Here is a 17,764-nt window from a genome sequence, read left to right as displayed (position 1 = left end):
TAGTGTCATACACTGATGCAATATATTGAACAAAAGAGTAAGTAAGCCTTGTCTCAGTTGTACAGAATGTTGTTAAGACCACATTGGACAATTGTCTGTAGTTCTGGTCTCCCTGCCTAAGTAAGGGTGTACTTGCCAGAGAGGGAGTACTTCGGAGGTTCACCAGACTGATTTCACCAGCCTCAATAAAAGCCAAGCCATGTAGAATCAAAATGAGGAGGAACTTCCCCACTCAGAGGTGGTGAATCTTTGGAAATCTCTGGCCCAAAGAGCTATGGAAGTTCTGGCATTGAGTAAGTTCAAGACAGAAATTGATAGATTTCTTGTGACTGATGGCATGGAGGTATATGGGGATAGTACTGAGAATATGGCATTGAGGTAGATGATCAGCCATGAACTGAAAAGCAGACAGACTTGAGGTGCTGAAGGGCATATTACTGACACTTGATGAATAAAGGCAAATATCTCTCATGCATTCTTAACCACCTTATCTATCTGTCCTGCTGCCTTCAAGGATCTTTATATATGCATACCAAGGTCCCTCTGATTCTCTAGACTTCTTCCTGCGCTCCTACCATTCAATGTGTACTCCCTTGCCTTGTTAGTCCTTTCACAATTCACCATCTCTCATGTTTCAAGATTTAAAATCCTGAAGAGACTTGATAGGATGGATGCTGGAGCAATGTTTGCTCTTGCTGGGGAAATAAAGAACTTGGGCTCACAGTTTTAGAATAAGAGGTCTCTTTTTAAGACTGAGCTGAGATTTTTGTTTTCCTCAGTTGTAAGTCTGCAGAATTCTGTTCCTCAGAAAGCAGTGGCGGTTGGATAATTGGATTTATTAAAGGCAACGTTAGATTTTTGATTGATGGGAGCCAAGTGTTAGGACATGAGACAGGAAAGTCGAGTTGAGTCCACAAGCAGATCTATAATGACTTTTTTGAATAGTGAAATGGGATTGAAAAGCCAAAGGGAGAAAGTGAGGACTGCAGATGCTGGGGATCAGAGCTTAAAAATGTGTTGCTGGAAAAGCGCAGCAGGTCAGGCAGCATCAAAGGAGAAGGAGAATCAACCTTTCGGGCATTCCTGAAGAAGGGCTTCTGCCCGAAAGGTTGATTCTCCTTCTCCTTTGATGCTGCCTGACCTGCTGTGCTTTTCCCGCAACACGTTTTTAAGCTCGAAAAGCCAAAGGCCTAATTGTAGAATCTTAAGTACAATGTTCCTCTTTCATATAGACTAATGTCAATGTTTCATTGGTGGATGTTCAGTTTTTAAGTGGAACATTGAACTGCTCAGATTGATTTAAAATATTATATGAAGAAAGCTTCAAATCCTCCCGTGAGCTAATGGAATTTCATATGCAGAGGGCAGTGTTTTGGTGCATGTTCACCATTGCATTTGCCCATTACACACTATATTGGAATTTCGTGTTCTATTAAACATGTTCTTTTCTGCTCTTGTGCACAGAATGAATCAGATGCAGCAAGAAAAAGAATTGACAGATAACATTTTAAAAGTCGTAAGTTTTGTACTTGATCTATTAATGTTTTGAAAAACAACCGTTAAGTAATAAATTTTCTTAGTTTGTATTCTTAAATGGAATAGTACTTTAGTGGAAAGGTAAAGAAACTTCAATCTGTGAAGACATCGAGTCATAGGCAGAGAGATGTACAGCATGGAAACAGACCCTTTGGTCCAACCCGTCCATGCCAACCAGATATCCCAACCCAATCTAGTCCCACCTGCCAGCACCCGACCCATATCCCTCCAAACCCGTCCTATTCATACACCCATCCAAATGCCTCTTAAATGTTGCAATTGTACCAGCCTCCACCACATCCTCTGGCAGCTCATTCCATATACATACCACCCTCTTGTGTGAAAAGGTTGCCCCTTACGTCTCTTTTATATCTTTCCCCTCTCACCCTAAACCTATGCTCTCTAGTTCTGGACTCCCCGACCCCAGGGAAAAGACTTTGCCTATTTATCCTGTCCACGCCCCTCATAATTTTGTAAACCTCTATAAGGTCACCCCTCAGCCTCCGACGCTCAAGGGAAAACAGCCCCAGTCTGTTCAGCTTCTCCCTGTAGCTCAGATCCTCCAATCCTGGCAACATCCTTGTAAGTCTTTTCTGAACCCTTTCAAGTTTCACAACATCTTTCCGATAGGAACGAGACCAGAATTGCACGCAATATTCCAACAGTGACCTAACCAGTGCCCTGTACAGCCGCAACATGACCTCCCAACTCTTGTACTCAATACTCTGACCAATAGAGGAAAGCATACCAGACGCCGCCTTCACTATCCTATCTACCTGTGACTCCGCTTTCAAGGAGCTATGAACCTGCACTCCAAGGTCTCTTTGTTCAGCAACACTCCCTAGGACCTTGCCATTAAGTGTATAAGTCTTGCTAAGATTTGCTTTCCCAAAATGCAGCACCTCACATTTATCTGAATTAATCTCCATCTGCCACTTCTCAGCCCATTAGCCCATCTGGTCCAGATCCTGTTGTAATCTGAGGTAACCCTCTTCGCAGTCCACTACACCTCCAGTTTTGGTGTAATCTGCAAACTTACTAACTGTACCTCTTATGCTCGCATCCAAATCATTTATGTAAATGACAATAAGTAGAGTACCCAGTACCGATCCTTGTGGCACTCCACTGGTCACAGGCCTCCAGTCTGAAAAACAGCCCTCCATCACCGCCCTCTGTCTTCTAAGACACTTATGTTTTGAAGCATTTTCCAATGAAGCTTTGGAAAATATGGACATTTTAGTTCTCCTCTCTATACTATACATGCTTTTGTAATCTGTGATTGGCTGAGCTAGAGTACATAATCTGTCTCTGTTGCTGAATCAATCTTTGATTCAATTTGTGATTGACCCTTTATCCGCTAACAAAAAATGGATGCTTCAGGAAAGTCAGAGCCTCAAGAACTCCTGGAATACCTCTCTTTCCCAAATTGTTTCTCCCCATTCTCCTCCGCCCCATTCTCCCCATCCTTCCCAATCCCCAACCATGTCACTCATCAGACTGTTTACCTCTCCCAAGATTTGCGTGGCTTTGGGTGGGATGGGCAGTTATAAGAGACAAGGTACCGCAGTTAAGTGGGTCAGGTTGGATGGATTAGACAATCGTTATCTGTCCATCATTTTTTTATATAGGTATTTATTTAAAATATATGCCCAGTACTTTATAATACTATGAAATCCTTGCTATCCAGTTTCTTGAAAGACTGTTTCTGGAAAATCACAGCTGATTCTGAGGATGCAGTGCCACTGTTGCACTTTGGTTACATTGTTGTAAGTGTCCAAGAGTTTTAGTGTATTTTTATATCACTTTAAAAAAAATTAGCAAATCCCCATGCAATTGTCCATGTTAAGACCAGAATATAATTGATAACACATGCAGAATACAACATCCTGACCATTCATTGACATTAGATTATTGAATTTGTTGCTGCATTAACTGTACATGGAAATACTAATTCATTATGTTGTGAGTGGATGAAAAGACTTTTAAAGTGGGATCTGCTGAAAGAGAGGTCCTTGTAGGTTATGCAAGTCCCTTTGTCTGAAGTTGAGCTCAGAATTGAATCAACTGTGTTTCCAACCATTCTGGAGCTATATCTGATCTCTGATTAAGAATTCTCCTCATTATGACTATTCTAAAATTGCTTGAGGGAATTATGAAGTGAAACATGAACTTGTTAGGAATGTGCTTTCTTAGTAAAAAAAAACTGTCCGCAACCCAATACTACTACAATGAATAAAGGTCGAACTCTTCTGAAACTCCAAAGACATACTTTCCTAAAATGTGTCAAGATTCTGTACTGAAGTTATTTCAGAGCAAATGACCATTTTTAGACTACCAGGGCAGAACTTGACTGTTGCTGAAAACACATTTGTCAAAGCTTTTCATCCAGCACTCAGCAGGCCAGTTCACAAACAGTGCCAATGTAAGGGAGAAACCATATTTATACTATATCAGAAGAGAATCCTAACTGGATGACAAATGGACTCTGAATAGTAGAGATGTCATCATGGAGAATACATCAGTTAAATGATTATTGACAGTTAGCTGCCAATCTCTGATTAAATTTTAAACTAGGTAGGTTGTCCGTGGTCAAAGTATTGTCCAGAAAATGGCTCTCGCCTATTTTGTTGAGTTGAAACAAACATAATGTATTCTTTCTGTTTGCAAATAACAGAGCTCTGTATCTATTTTTGTAGTTTTCAATACGTTAAGATTAAAACTTCAAAATTAGATGATGAAAACAAAGTTGGCTATGTGGCAAATGGTAGGCCAAGACAGAGGAGAAGCTGAAGAAGTGATAATGAGAGCTGAAAGTAGGAGAGAATGGACAGACTGTACTGGAAGCAACCTATGTCATGACAAGACCAGGGGGATGGATTTTTAAAAAATGGAAGACAGAGTTAGGCTGTAAAGTTGTTGAACTCTCTGTTGAGTCCGAAAAGCTGCAGGGTCTACAAGTCGAAAAAGAGATCCTGTTATTTGAGCTTACTTTGAGGCTTCCTAGTGCACTGCTTTAGGCCTGTGACAGAAATATTCACGTGGGAACACGGTGTGTTGAAGTAGCAGGCATCCTGAAACTTGGGGCTGATTTTACAGATAGAGCCTAGATGTTCTGCAAAGCAGCCACCTGATCTGTATTTCGTCTCCCCAGTTTGGAGGCAATCACGCTGTGAACACTGCTCACTACCCTAGTTTAAACCCTGTGAAACAGCTAGCAAATCTCTTGACCTTGTACACGTTCCACCTGCCATGGAAGAAATCCCAATGATCCAGATTTATGAAGCCCTCCCTCGTACACTAGCTATTTAGCCACACTATATTATCAGCTGTAATATTGTCCTATTTTTACCCTCACTAACATGTGGCATGGGAAATAATCCTGAGATTACAACCCTGGAGATCCTGCTTTTCAATTTTCTACCTAACTCCCTAAATTCTAAGTTTGGGAGAAGACCTGTGCCTCACAACACACTTCACATTCAACAACCAAATATATGGACAAATCAACGGCACATCCATGAGCTCACCCATCTCTGGACTCTTAGCAGAAGCGGTAATGCAAAGGTTAGAGCAAACAGTCTTACCGCAAATTCAACCCAAACTCTGGGTTAGATATGTAGATGATACCTTTGTAATCATTAAAAACACAGAAATAGAGAACACACACCGGATCATCAACGCCACACTCACAGGAATCCGATTCACTAGAGAGGAAGAAAAGGACAACCAACTCCCATTCCTAGACGTGATGGTACAGAGAACACCGAACGGAGAATTCACCACAAAGGTAAACAGGAAAGCCACACACACAGACCAAGGCCTAAACTATGAAAGCAATCACCCCAACACACACAAAAGAAGTTGCATCAAGACACTGTTCAAAAGGGCCACAACACACTGCAGTACACCAGAACTGCAAAAAGAGGAAGAAGAACACCTATACAATGTATTCGCCAAAAACGGATACCCGCGCAATTTCATCAACAGATGCCTAAGGGAAAGACAACGGAATGAGGACATACCGCAACCCAAAAGACTAGCCACATTACCATACATCAAAAACATTTCTGAACTGATAGCCAGACTACTGCGACCACTAGGACTCATAACAGCACACAAACCAACAGCCACTCTCTGACAACAACTCACCAGGACGAAGGACCCGATACCCAGCATGAGCAAAACCAATGTAGTGTACAAAATCCCATGCAAGGACTGCACAAAACACTGCATAGGGCAAACAAGAAGACAGCTAATGACCCGCATCCATGAACACCAACTAGCCACGAAATGACATGACCAGCTATCCTTAGTAGCCACACACTCAGATGACAAGCAACGTGAGTTCGACTGGGACAACACTACTATTATCGGACAAGCCAAACAGAACAGCCAGGGAATTCCTAGAGGCATGGCACTCATCCACTGATTCAGTCAACAAGCACGTCGACCTGGACGCAATATACCAGCCATTGCAGTGGACAGCTGGAACTGACAACCGGAAGCGGCAGATACAAATCACTATAAATGCTGGAGAAAACATCACAGAAGTGCTTCACAGGAGGCTCCCAAGCACTGAGGATGTCACCTAGACGGGGGACGAAACGTCTGCAACATAAATTCCCAGCTCGGCGAAAAGAATCCCTAAATTCTATATACAGGTGATACAGATTTAAGGCTTTGGTCAAAAGATGCAGGGAATTATGTAGAACAAACCTCGCACTTTCTGTGATAATGGTCTGGAACTTGTTGCTCAGGAAGGTGGTGCAAACAAAGACTGTCAGTGATTTAGGAGGGAATTTGCATGTCTGTGGAGATGAAGCTGGGAGCAGACTTAGTGCTATGTAACGAGCTAGACTTTTAAAAAAGATCTTAAAGTAAGGGAACACTTAGGAGGCAGTGATCATAATGTGGTAGAGTTCGAAAGAGAGAATGTAAAATCAGATGTAATGGTGTTGCAGTTAAATAAAGGTAATTACAGGGACATGAGAGAGGAACTGACGAAAATCGACTGGAAGCAGAGCCTAGTGGAGAAGACCGTAGAACAACAATGGCAGGAGTTTCTGGGCGTAATTGAGGGCACAATACAGAGGTACATCCCAAAGAGGAGAAAGATTTAGGGGGTGGGGGGGTGGGGTATTAGACAATCATAGCTGTCGAAGGAAGGCAAGAAATGTTTCACAGAAAGAGAGCGTTTGAAGTGGCCAAAACAACTGGGAAATCAAAAGGTTGGGAAGACTACAAAAACAAACAGAGGATAACAAAGAGAGAAATAAGGAGGAAGAGGATCAAATATGGAGGTAAGCTAGCCAGCAATATTAGAAATGATAGTAAAAGTTTCTTAAGAAACAAACGAGAGGCAAAAGTAGAGATTGGGCTGCTCCAAATTGATGCAGAAAGGCTAGTGCTGGGAGATAAGGAAATAGCTGAGAAATTGAATAAATACTTTTGTGTCAGTCTTCACAGTGGAAGACCTGAGTAATATCCCAACAATTAAGGAGAGCTAAGGGGCAGAGTTGAGTATGATGGCCGTTATAAAAGAAAAAGTGCTAGAAAAGCTGGAAGGTCTAAAAATTGATAAATCTCCTGGCCCCGATGGGATACATCCTAGAGATCTGAAGGAGGTGGCTGAAGAAATAGTGGAGGCGTTGCTTGTAATCTTTGAAAAATCACTGGATTCAAGGAAAGTGCCAGATGATTAGAAAATCGCTGTTGTAACCCCCTTGTTCAAGAAAGGATCAAGACAAAAGATGGAAAAGTATAGGCCGATTAGCTTAACTATTTCTGTGTTGGTTAAATTCTAGAATCCACCGTTAAGGATGACATTTCTAAATTCTTGGAAGTACAGAGTCGACCTAGAACAAGTCAGCATGGATTCAGTAAGGGAAGGTAGTTTCTGAATTAGTGGTGCTGGAAGAGCACAGCAGTTCAGGCAGCATCCAAGGAGCTTCGAAATCGACGTTTCGGGCAAAAGCCCTTTATAGATTCTTGTAGAGCCTGAACTGCTGTGCTCTTCCAGCACCACTAATCCAGACTCTGGTTTCCAGCACCTGCAGTCATTGTTTTTACCTCCTAAGGGAAAGTAGTGCCTAACAAACCTGTTAGAATTCTTTGACGAGGCAACTAGTAGGTGAAACCAGGGAAACTCAGTGGATGTTATTTACCTAGACTTCCAAAAGGCCTTTGATTAGGTGCCTCACGGGAGGCTGCTGAATAAGGTGAGGGCCCATGGTGTTTGAGGTGAGCTACTGGCATGGATTGAGGATTGGATGTCTGACAGAAGGCAGAGAGTTGAGATAAAAAGTTCTTTTTTGGAATGGCAGCTAGTGTCAAGTGGTGTCCCACAGGGTTCAGTGTTGGGGCCGCAGCTGTTCACTTTATATATAAATGATCTGGACGAAGAGACTGGGGGCATTCTGGTGAAGTTCGCCGATGATTAGGTGGACAGGCAGGTAGTTCTGAGGAGGTGGGGAGGCTACAGAAGGATCTAGACAGTTTAGGAGAATGGTCCAAGAAATGGCTGAAATTCAGTGTGAGCAAATGCGAAGTCCTGCACTTTGGGGGGAAAAAAGAACACAGGCATGGACTATTTTATAAACGGTGAGAAAATTCATAAAGCCAAAGTGTACAGGATCTGTGAGTGCTTGTACAGGATTCTCTAAAGGTTGACTTGCAGGTTGAGTCTGTGGTTAAGAAAGCAAATGTAAATGGTTGAAATGTAAAAGCAGTGATGTGCTACGCGGACTCATGGGCACAGCCTTAGCATTAGATGGAGTCAATTTAGAACAGAAATCTCTTCACTGCAGAGACTGATAAATTATTAATCTCGCAAGGAATTAAGGGATATGGGGAGAGTGCGGGTAAGTGGCGTTGAAATGCCCATTAGCCATGATTGAATGGTGGAGTAGACTTGATGGGCCAAATGGCCTTACTTCCACTCCTATTTCTTATGGTCTTATGGATAAGGTAAATAGACAAGGCCTTTCTCCCAAGGTAGAGGAGTCCAAAGGACTAGAGGGCATAGATTTAAGGTGAGAGGGGAAAGATTTAAAAATGAACTGAGGAGTAATTTTTTCACTCAAATGGTGGTGTATGTATGGAGCAGGCTGCCAGTGGAGCTGGGCACAATTACAACATTTAAAAAGCATCTGATGGTAAATGAACAGAAAGGATTTAGAGCGATATGAGCCCAGTGCTGGCAAATGTGACTGGATCAGTTTAGGATATCTGGTTGGTGCATATGAGTTGGACCAAAGGGTCTATGCCCATGCTGTATGGCTCTATAATGGGGAAAATATGGCAACTATTCTATATATAGTGAATTTCCAACAAATCACAGTAAATGACCAGATCATTTGCCTTGTCTTCAGCTTGTCAACTCTCAAGTGGTGAGGTTAATGTGGGAGGTCAGGCCATCATGATAGGCATGTACTGAGGTTACTTTAAAAGAGTCAAATCATACTTTGCACACCTCTTTGAAATGTTTTCAATTCAAAGCATTTCCCCTGTGAGCAAAGTGGAGTAGACTGTGACTGCTTGTCATAGTATTGGGATCAGCTGTCACTTTCTGTTGCCCCATCTGTACACCTGAGAAATTTACACCATTCTTAGTAGAGCTGCTGGCCCCTTTTTGTCAACTTTGAAATACCCTCCTCTATCTCATAATGGCCTGCCATCCTTAGTTGAACAAAGAAGACAGATTATTTCCTATGAAATGGCATCTGAGGTCAATCACAAGTAGGGTCCAGATTTAGAGGTGTTCCTGTTGCCCAGAAATACATATTGTGTGGAGAAATAACACATCCTGAGGCTCACTTTTCGATTCCACACACACACTGATTTATTTAGAAAAGTCAGGTCACACAGATTAACCTGATATAAGCTGTTTGCATTATTTAAATTAAAGGTACATATGGAATAATGTTTTTTTTTTCTACAAATAGCTGAAGGAGCAAGCAGGAGACTCCATTCTGGTATTGGAGCAAGCACTTCAATTGACTACTGACCTCCATGTTCACACGATGAGAACACTGGATCTGATAGCAGCAGAACCTAGTCTGGCGAATGGAGAAACAGAAAGTTCAGCAGCTGGATTATGCATCAGTGTGGATGAAATGCGTTGCCAGGTAATTCTCAGCAAGCGTTTCATGTTTCCTGTTAAACAGCTAGTGCAAGTAGAGGAAAATGAAATTGCACCACAGTATTGTGCTGTAGAAGTCCAAGTTGGCTAATATTCCATTTCTAATGTGGTCCAAAGGTCAAATAAAAATATAAATGTAAGAATGTTGTCATACTGTCAACAGCAGACATTTAATGATAGGTAACAATTGAGTAGTGGTCTTGTGATTTGTTGCAAGTGTTTTATTTTATTTGTACATGTATAATAGCTACTTAAACTTGTATTGCTCTTTATTAAGTCATACAGCATGGAAATACTTTCAATCCAATATGTTTGCGCCGATCAGCTATCCCAATCTGACCTAATCCCATTTTCTAGCATTTGGTCCATGTCTCTCTAAACCCTTCCAATTCATATAGCCATTCAGATGTCTTTGATAATGTTGAAATTGTACCCACTTCCTCTGGCAGCTCGTTCCATACACGCATCACCCTTTTACTTGAAAACCTCTCAGGTCCCTTTTAAATCTTTCACCTCTCACCTTCAACATATGCCCCCTCTAGATTTGGACACCCCACCCCAGGAAAAAGACCTTGGCTATTTACCCTATCCATGCCCCCGCATGATTTTATAAACTTCAATAAGGTCACCTCTTAGCCTCTGATGCACCAGGGAACAGCCCCACTCTATAACTCAAACTCTCCAGTCTTCAATTTTAGCTTCACACTATTTCCTGTATATGCATTGTGTCCAGTAGTTCCAACTCGCTATATTTGAGTTGGTAGAATAAGCAGTAAATGTAGAATTTCCTCTGAATTAAGCTTGTAGTATTGGGATATTTGATTATAGATCATAAATATTATCCTGACTTGAGTAAGTCTATAGAGTAGCTGTTGAACTAAGAAAGGTTTTAGTGGAGTATATAATGCAACAATCATTTGTTCATTCCAGCTATCTGTTGACAACTGTGCAAGACAACTAATTCACACTTTTTTCTGGCCCATCCCAGAGCTGCTTCTTCAGTTTTTCTTCTCAATTATTGTTCTTCACCTGCTATCTTCCAAGCACAGAAACCCTCAGTAGATTTTAAAATGATACATTTTGAGCCTCTGTCATCTCTTCATTGCTCCCAGCACTTCTGGATGTGAAACCACGTTTAACAGGTCCATCCCAAGTCTGAGCAACTGATTCAGCAAACTTTTCCCACATCAAATTTCCTTCAAACCTTTCCTCACTTGACAGCTTCATAATTGTAGCCATTCATGTGAAAACCTAAACCAAGTCCACATTTAGTTTTTTTTTTGTCATTTTCCGAACATGAGTGGAAGTTTACTGCTATGTCTCCCTGGGACTCCACCACCTTGTTCATGTGACCACAAAATATAAGAAATAGGAGTCTGTGTAGACAACTCAGTCCCCCTGCTATTGATAAGATCGTTACTGATCTGATCTTGGTCTCAACTCCTATTTTCCTGCTTGATGTCAGTATCCCTCCAAGGCATTACTAATTCTATTTCCTCCTCAAATTTACTCAGTATTCCAGCATCCACTCTATTTTAGGTAGTGAATTCCACAAATTCATAACACTCTGGGAGAAGTAATTTCTCTTCATCTCTGTTTTAAGTCTGCTACCTTTTGTTGACCTAAAACTATAATGTTTTGTTCTTGAAAGACTTTGTGTCCACCATATTTTCACGTAGGTTCTCATTCACTCTTTCCTTGCCCTTGTATTTCCTGTTGTTAACTTTTTGCACTCTGTGTATTTTGTGAAGTACTTAGAGCACAGCAACAGACCATTCATCCTAACAGGTCATGCCAATATTTATGCTCCACACAAACCACCTCCCATTCTACTTCATTTAAAATCATCAGTAAACCTCCAGATCCTTTTGTTTCTCTACCCTAATCAGCCAATTACTTGCCAAGGAGAACAATGCACCCCTTTTCTTCCCACCAAAATATACTATCTCACTGATCTGTATTATCATGTTTCTCTTATCTGGACTGCAAAAACCAAATAGTTCAAATTCCAATCTCAGTCAATCCAAGTTCCCTCTCCACAGCCCCATAATTCATTGCATATTTCTTCCACATTCAACAGCAATAAACATGAACCATGTTCCTATTATCTCTTCCCAAAATACATCTATCACCGACCTACCCTACCATTTTTGTTTTTTGTTGCACCTGAGCTAACTTGATATACAATGGACACCAAATTGCTGGTTTCAAAAGTAAAAATAAAACATGTACCAAAATGAAACAAAAATGTTTCTGCTTTCATTTCAGATTTATAGAATTACGGTATTTTGCTTTTGAGTTAGTTATGAGAAAATTGTTTTGATATTTAAATATTGCTTCAATACAGGTTTAGTCTTTGAGATTTCTGGGAACTAAATAAAGTTTACTAATTGATCACGTGCAAGTGTATTGCACGTTGACATGAACTATGTCGCCAATTCAAACTCCATTCACTTACATATTTCAGACAAAATGTATTCCAGTTAACAAACTGCAAATGAGTGTATTATTATTTATACTTTGTTATTTCAATGACACACCATGACCTCTGATAATGGAGAGAAGACTTCTACACAAAGCAAGAATACTTATTTTGCATACATTTTTATAATATACTAATTAGAAAAGATTTAACCATAATGGTTTGTGGTAATATTTGTAACTTAGCTTACGCATGACAGTTATTTTTAAATGCAACTATTATTTACCTATGCGAGTCTACAATTGTGTCTGAAAATGTTTATACTAACACATTAGTAAATTGAAAGCATGTATATGTTCCTTACAATAGTATTTTAACGTGTGTTTACATTTGCCACCAAAATCTTTTTAAATTACAGGTTTGTTATGATCTGGGTACAGTATTCTTCAGTCAAGGATCTTCTAACCTCACAGCCTATGAAAAAGCAAAGGAACACTTATTCAAAACCAGTGAACTGCTCTCAAAGGTACACTGCAAATGATCCCATAGCCCATTATCACTATATAACTGTAATTTTCCTCTATATTATTCGTATCTGCAAACCATGATATTAACAGGCTCTGCAGTAGACTGTCAAAGCTAAATCTGATTATATTCTCTCCTGCTATGTAGAAGTGCTTTGTCATATAATAGAGCTGAGCATATAATACAGATCAGGACTTGATACCAGAATCTTGCATGTTTATATCATAGATCCATTCACTGCCTTAACCAACTAAACTTTCCAAATGAATTCTTATGGGCTGGATTTTCCAGTCAGTAGTATGGGAATGAACCGCTCTCCCAACCTTAAAGAAAGCTACTCAGAAAAATGTAGCAATTTCTACACTGTAGACATCCTTTCCTAACATTAGTTTATTAATGTCCCAAGTTGAGGGAAGCTCAACCTCCATCAGCAGTGATGTAAACATACAAAGTAAGCAGTAGATCGCCATAAAGTATTCTTACAGCAAGGAGGAAGTTCAAAACCACAGAATACATCCAATTATAATTTATCTGTAAAAATGTAAAAATTATTTGAACATACACATGGAATTGATAGAGTTAAGTTAGCAGGTAAAAATATAAACTTTTTAGAAAAATATTTCAAAAACTTTAATTTCTCAAAATGAAGCAGTTAGGGTTTTGGCATACATAAAATTGAATTTTTCAGCTTGAATAAGCCTGTTCAGCAATAGTTGTATCCTTAGCTTTTTTTTTGGAGAGATCATAAAGGACACAGACTCCAAAAAGTCCAAGTTAAAGGGTTTCAGGGCCTTGATTATAGTTAACAGATACTGTCCCAGGCAAAAAAATTGTATAATGAAGGGAAGGTTTGTTCTGGTTTGGTTTTAGCACAGTAGAGTTGAAAAAGCTGCTGGACCCCAAAGAAGCAGGCCCAGGCTGATCCTCCCCTCTCTCTGGCTTTTCTTCTGTACGACCTTGGGTTTGATTTTACTTTTTGTGCCAAGGGATATTTATGGGGATTCTTGCAAGTGTTGGGAACAGTATAATTAAGTCGGTTTAATCTGTTGGGTTTTCAAATAAGTTAAATTATTCTGTATTCTGTTCTCTTTTTGTGTTTCATTTGGTAATCTTGGAAATAAATTCTGCTTTGTTTAAAACTACATGGTTTGACCACCTGCATCTCTGCTGGAATGTCCGTGTTACACATGCTTAAAACAACTCGTAAAGTTCGGGTCTGGGCTAATTCCCTGAAATGTTTTGAGGGGGTGCGGCTTGGTCCATAACAAACTAAATACCTTGTTAAAGACCCAGCTACATCCCCTTCAACAAGCTGTAACATTTCAAGGGTTTCTCTACAGTGAGACAGAGTTAAATTCTTGTAACTTCAATAATATTTCATCTTTTTAAGTGAATTGATTGGATGTGGGTATTACTAGCAACACCTGAATTTCATTATTCATCTTGCATTGTCCTGAAGAAGATTGTGACAAGACACATTCATGAATAAAACTGAGTGGCTTACTAGGGCAGTTAAGCATTAACTAATTTGTTGGGGAACAGGAGTCACATATAGGCCAGACAGGGTAAAGACAGCAGATTTCTTTCTCTGAAGGAAACTAATGAGTCAGTCAAATTTTTCAACAATCCCTTATTGATGCTTGTATTTAATTCCAGACTTAATTAATGACAAAATTGGAATTTCTCAGCTGCTGATAACCAGACCAACAACATTCCTGCTATATTAACATACCTGATTACTGCCACATGAAGCTCAGCAGCTCTCATTTGAAGATGCATAGAATTACTGACAGTCTGTCGGGATTTCCATATTGATTGCACGTGTGCAGAAATTGCTTTCGGTTGCAGAGGAATAATGATGGGAAATGCCAACACTTATTTTCCATAATTAGTAGCACAATAACTGTTATTGATCGAGAGCACAGGTCATTGTATCATGAGTGACTTGTTCTGTCAACTAAGAAATCCAAGTGAATACTGTGATGTACTCTGGGTTCTAGAAAGTTGTTATTTTGATCGCTGTTGGAAAAGATGCCAAGTAAGTAGACAGCAAAATTAGTCAACCAGGGTTCAGTACTGGTTATGTGGGTGCTATTTGTAGATTACGTCTCCATGCAAGAGCAAGAAAGACATTAGTGATTATTTGTGTTGGGAGAGAACTGTGGAGGTTGAAATAAATTCAAGAAATAAAAACTAAAGAATTGTTTATTTTCATGAAACAATACTACTTTGTTTACTTTTAGTGTGTTTCACTTTCTTAAAAAAAAATTCATCTTAGATTGGACCTAACCCTGTTCACTGTCGAATTGACCGGAGGAGATTAGACGGTTATTGCCAGGCTTGTGCAGTGTTAACAACGCCATCTAATACAAATGAACTCCAACTAACAACGTATGGTCGGGTTCACCACTGCATTAAATCCAGTAACTATCAGGTAAGGTTATACCTTGGAAATGTGACATTTTTTATCAATAAAGTAACTTGCTCTAATACTGTTGTAAAATTAATGCATTTAACATACCTAACTACTAAAAGCAAAGTTTCTCATTGACCTGTACGGAACAGGAGCAAACTTAAAATATGATTGCCTATAGCTTTCAATATTGTTATGGGAAGCAATGGCTGCAGCCAATCCTTTGTCCACTCATGTAATCCTGTGCACTGTGACTGACCTTGAAGCTGTTGCCCAGTCAAAGCATCAAAATAAATACACAAAAAAACTTTGCAATTTCTTCATGTCTAATTTAATCCTCTTCTGACTTACATTCCATGTAATGTATAATATATGCAATTATATGCATTGAAAGACCGCAAAATAAAATGAATGAGATAATGGCAAAATGAAAGATAGGTTTGAAAGCTACGTTACTGTGACCACCACCTCTGCCTGTGCCATCCCAACCTTATCATAACCTTGATTTTGGTTCAACATGCTATCTGTTCACAGTTGTAAAGTAAAAGCTTGATTCAGAAAGTAACTCCATTGGATGTGATAGTTGATTTAAAAATAGTTGTTAGCTCTGCCATATATTCTCTATTAGCAATTCGTAAAGTACCTTCAAAAAATTATTGTGGACATTACTAGCGAAACCAGCATTTGTTGCCCATCCCTAATTCTCCTTGAACTGAATGACTTGCTAGCTCGTTTGGAGGGCATTTAAGAGTCAACCACATTACTGTGGTCTGAAATTCCTATGTAGGCGAGACCAAATAAGAATGAAAAATTCCTTCCCTAAAGAACATTAGTGAGCAACGTAGTTTTTTTAAGACAATTGATTACCAGGATGTTGCCTGGCATGGTAGGAAGATCGTATGAGGAAAGGCTGAGGCACTTGGGGCTGTTCTCATTGGAGAAGAGAAGGTTTAGGGGTGATTTGATAGAGGTGTACAAGATGATTAGGGGTTTAGATAGGGTTGACAGTGAGAACCTTTTTCCGCGTATGGAGTCAGCTGTTACTAGGGGACACAGCTTTAAATTAAGGGGAGGTTGGTATAGGACAGATGTTAGGGGGTAGATTCTTTACTCAGCGGGTTGTGAGTTCATGGAATGCCCTGCCAGTATCAGTGGTGGACTCTCCCTCTTTATGGTCATTCAAGTGGGCATTGGATAAGCATATGGAGGTTATTGGGCTAGTGTAGGTTAGGTAGGCTTCGGTCGGCGCAACATCGAGGGCCAAATACTGCACTGTATTTTTCTATGTTCTATGGTAGCTTCATTGTTTTATTAATAACATTAGCTTTATGTACAGATTTATTAATTGAATTTATATTCCAGTAACTGTTGACAGACATTACTAATCTAGTGCCATTATGTCTGTTGGCAAGGAAATGCAGTGATGATTTTTCAAAGAAAGATGTTGGAATTGTGGAGTAATTGTCAGTTTATAATACAAGCTCAATTTTATTTACTCAGCAGCTGCTAATCAATCCTTCTGCTTTATACTAACTGCCTTTTACAATTCTGAATTAAGATCCATTGGCCAATGAAGAGAGTACACTTTTCATTGTGCAATGTATAGATGAAATGTAGTGAATAATGGTGCTTGTAAAATCATTCTTCATCTTTTACAGGGATTGATTGACATTTTTCTTGAAGATAATATAACTTTAAGCTTGTTGTCGCACTTCAGGCAGTCTGTCCTGAGGGAGCTTTACCAGATGGCTCAAAATGGGTAAAAATGTTTACAATTTCATCTGTGTTTAGAAATATTACTGTTGTTGGCTTGCACAACAACTATTATTATTTGTCTTGGAATGGGGAGAGAGAGACAGTCAACTTGCATGCTTTGTAGACTAAAGGGCATGAGCACTGGGGAATAGAATCCAGTTTTACGCCCAGTATCAGATGTATAAATATAACACAGACTAGAAGCTAAGAAAAGTTCTCACATTCTCTCTCGACAAGGTTGCCAATTTAGGTATTGTAGATAAAATTGACCTTTAAGGCCTTGAGAAATCTTTCCAAAAATAAGGATTGGCTTGTACACCAAATATAACCTACAGGCAATCACCATTTTGAAATGTGAAATAAAAGCACAATACCAGTAATTCAAACCAAATCCATGTGATACATTTAATTCAATAATTTATTTCTACAAGGATACTTTTAACCACCATCAAAACATATAGAAACAAATTCATCGTCTCCAATCTTTTCTGCCTCGATCTCTAAATCTGGCCTGGTTGATCAATATGACCTGTTTAATTTGACCCCCCTCCCCCCCCACTTTCAGGCAACTACTGACTCAGGCAGTACCTGATCTGACCAGGTACTATTGAGGCTGAACCTGCAAAAACTCAGCCATCAGGCCATCTACCCAAGTAGTTGTTGTCTTGCGTACTGAATCTTGTTTGGTTAGAGCAGAGAGCTTTAATTATCAGCACTTCCTTCCAAATCTTTAATTTTGAACATTCCTAGGGAGATCAACTAGTATGTTGTAAAAATAGGCCAATACATTGAGACTATGTTCTAGCTTGTAATAATCTTTAATTCAGTTATTTAACGAGCACCTTGAGTATAATACTGGCTTGGGATATACCTCTAGTAATAGTTTATCAACCACATATTGGCTTGTCACTGTTTATCAATCCATCTAGAGAATGAATTTATACATCTGGTTCAACTTCTTTCCATTGTGTTA

General features: G+C 39.6%; 1 protein-coding gene across 7 annotated transcripts in view; it reads left to right on the top strand.

The window, feature by feature from the left end:
• Positions 1-17,764, top strand: part of ints8 (integrator complex subunit 8) — an 83,667-nt gene that overhangs the window by 25,570 nt on the left and 40,333 nt on the right. For 6 of the 7 annotated variants that reach the window (XM_072570195.1, XM_072570194.1, XM_072570197.1 and 3 more), the window contains 5 exons: positions 1,465-1,516; positions 9,480-9,662; positions 12,517-12,624; positions 14,902-15,057; positions 16,695-16,795. In XM_072570195.1, the coding sequence (XP_072426296.1) occupies positions 1,465-1,516; positions 9,480-9,662; positions 12,517-12,624; positions 14,902-15,057; positions 16,695-16,795 (600 nt within the window). The remainder of the gene's footprint in view (positions 1-1,464; positions 1,517-9,479; positions 9,663-12,516; positions 12,625-14,901; positions 15,058-16,694; positions 16,796-17,764) is intronic. The other variant, XM_072570198.1, reaches the window with a different exon arrangement.

This window comes from Chiloscyllium punctatum, chromosome 5 (genome assembly GCF_047496795.1).
Source record: "Chiloscyllium punctatum isolate Juve2018m chromosome 5, sChiPun1.3, whole genome shotgun sequence".
NCBI lineage: Eukaryota > Metazoa > Chordata > Chondrichthyes > Orectolobiformes > Hemiscylliidae > Chiloscyllium > Chiloscyllium punctatum.
The sequence above is the reverse complement of the archived record's forward strand: the minus strand, read 5'-3'. Positions and strand labels throughout refer to the sequence as shown.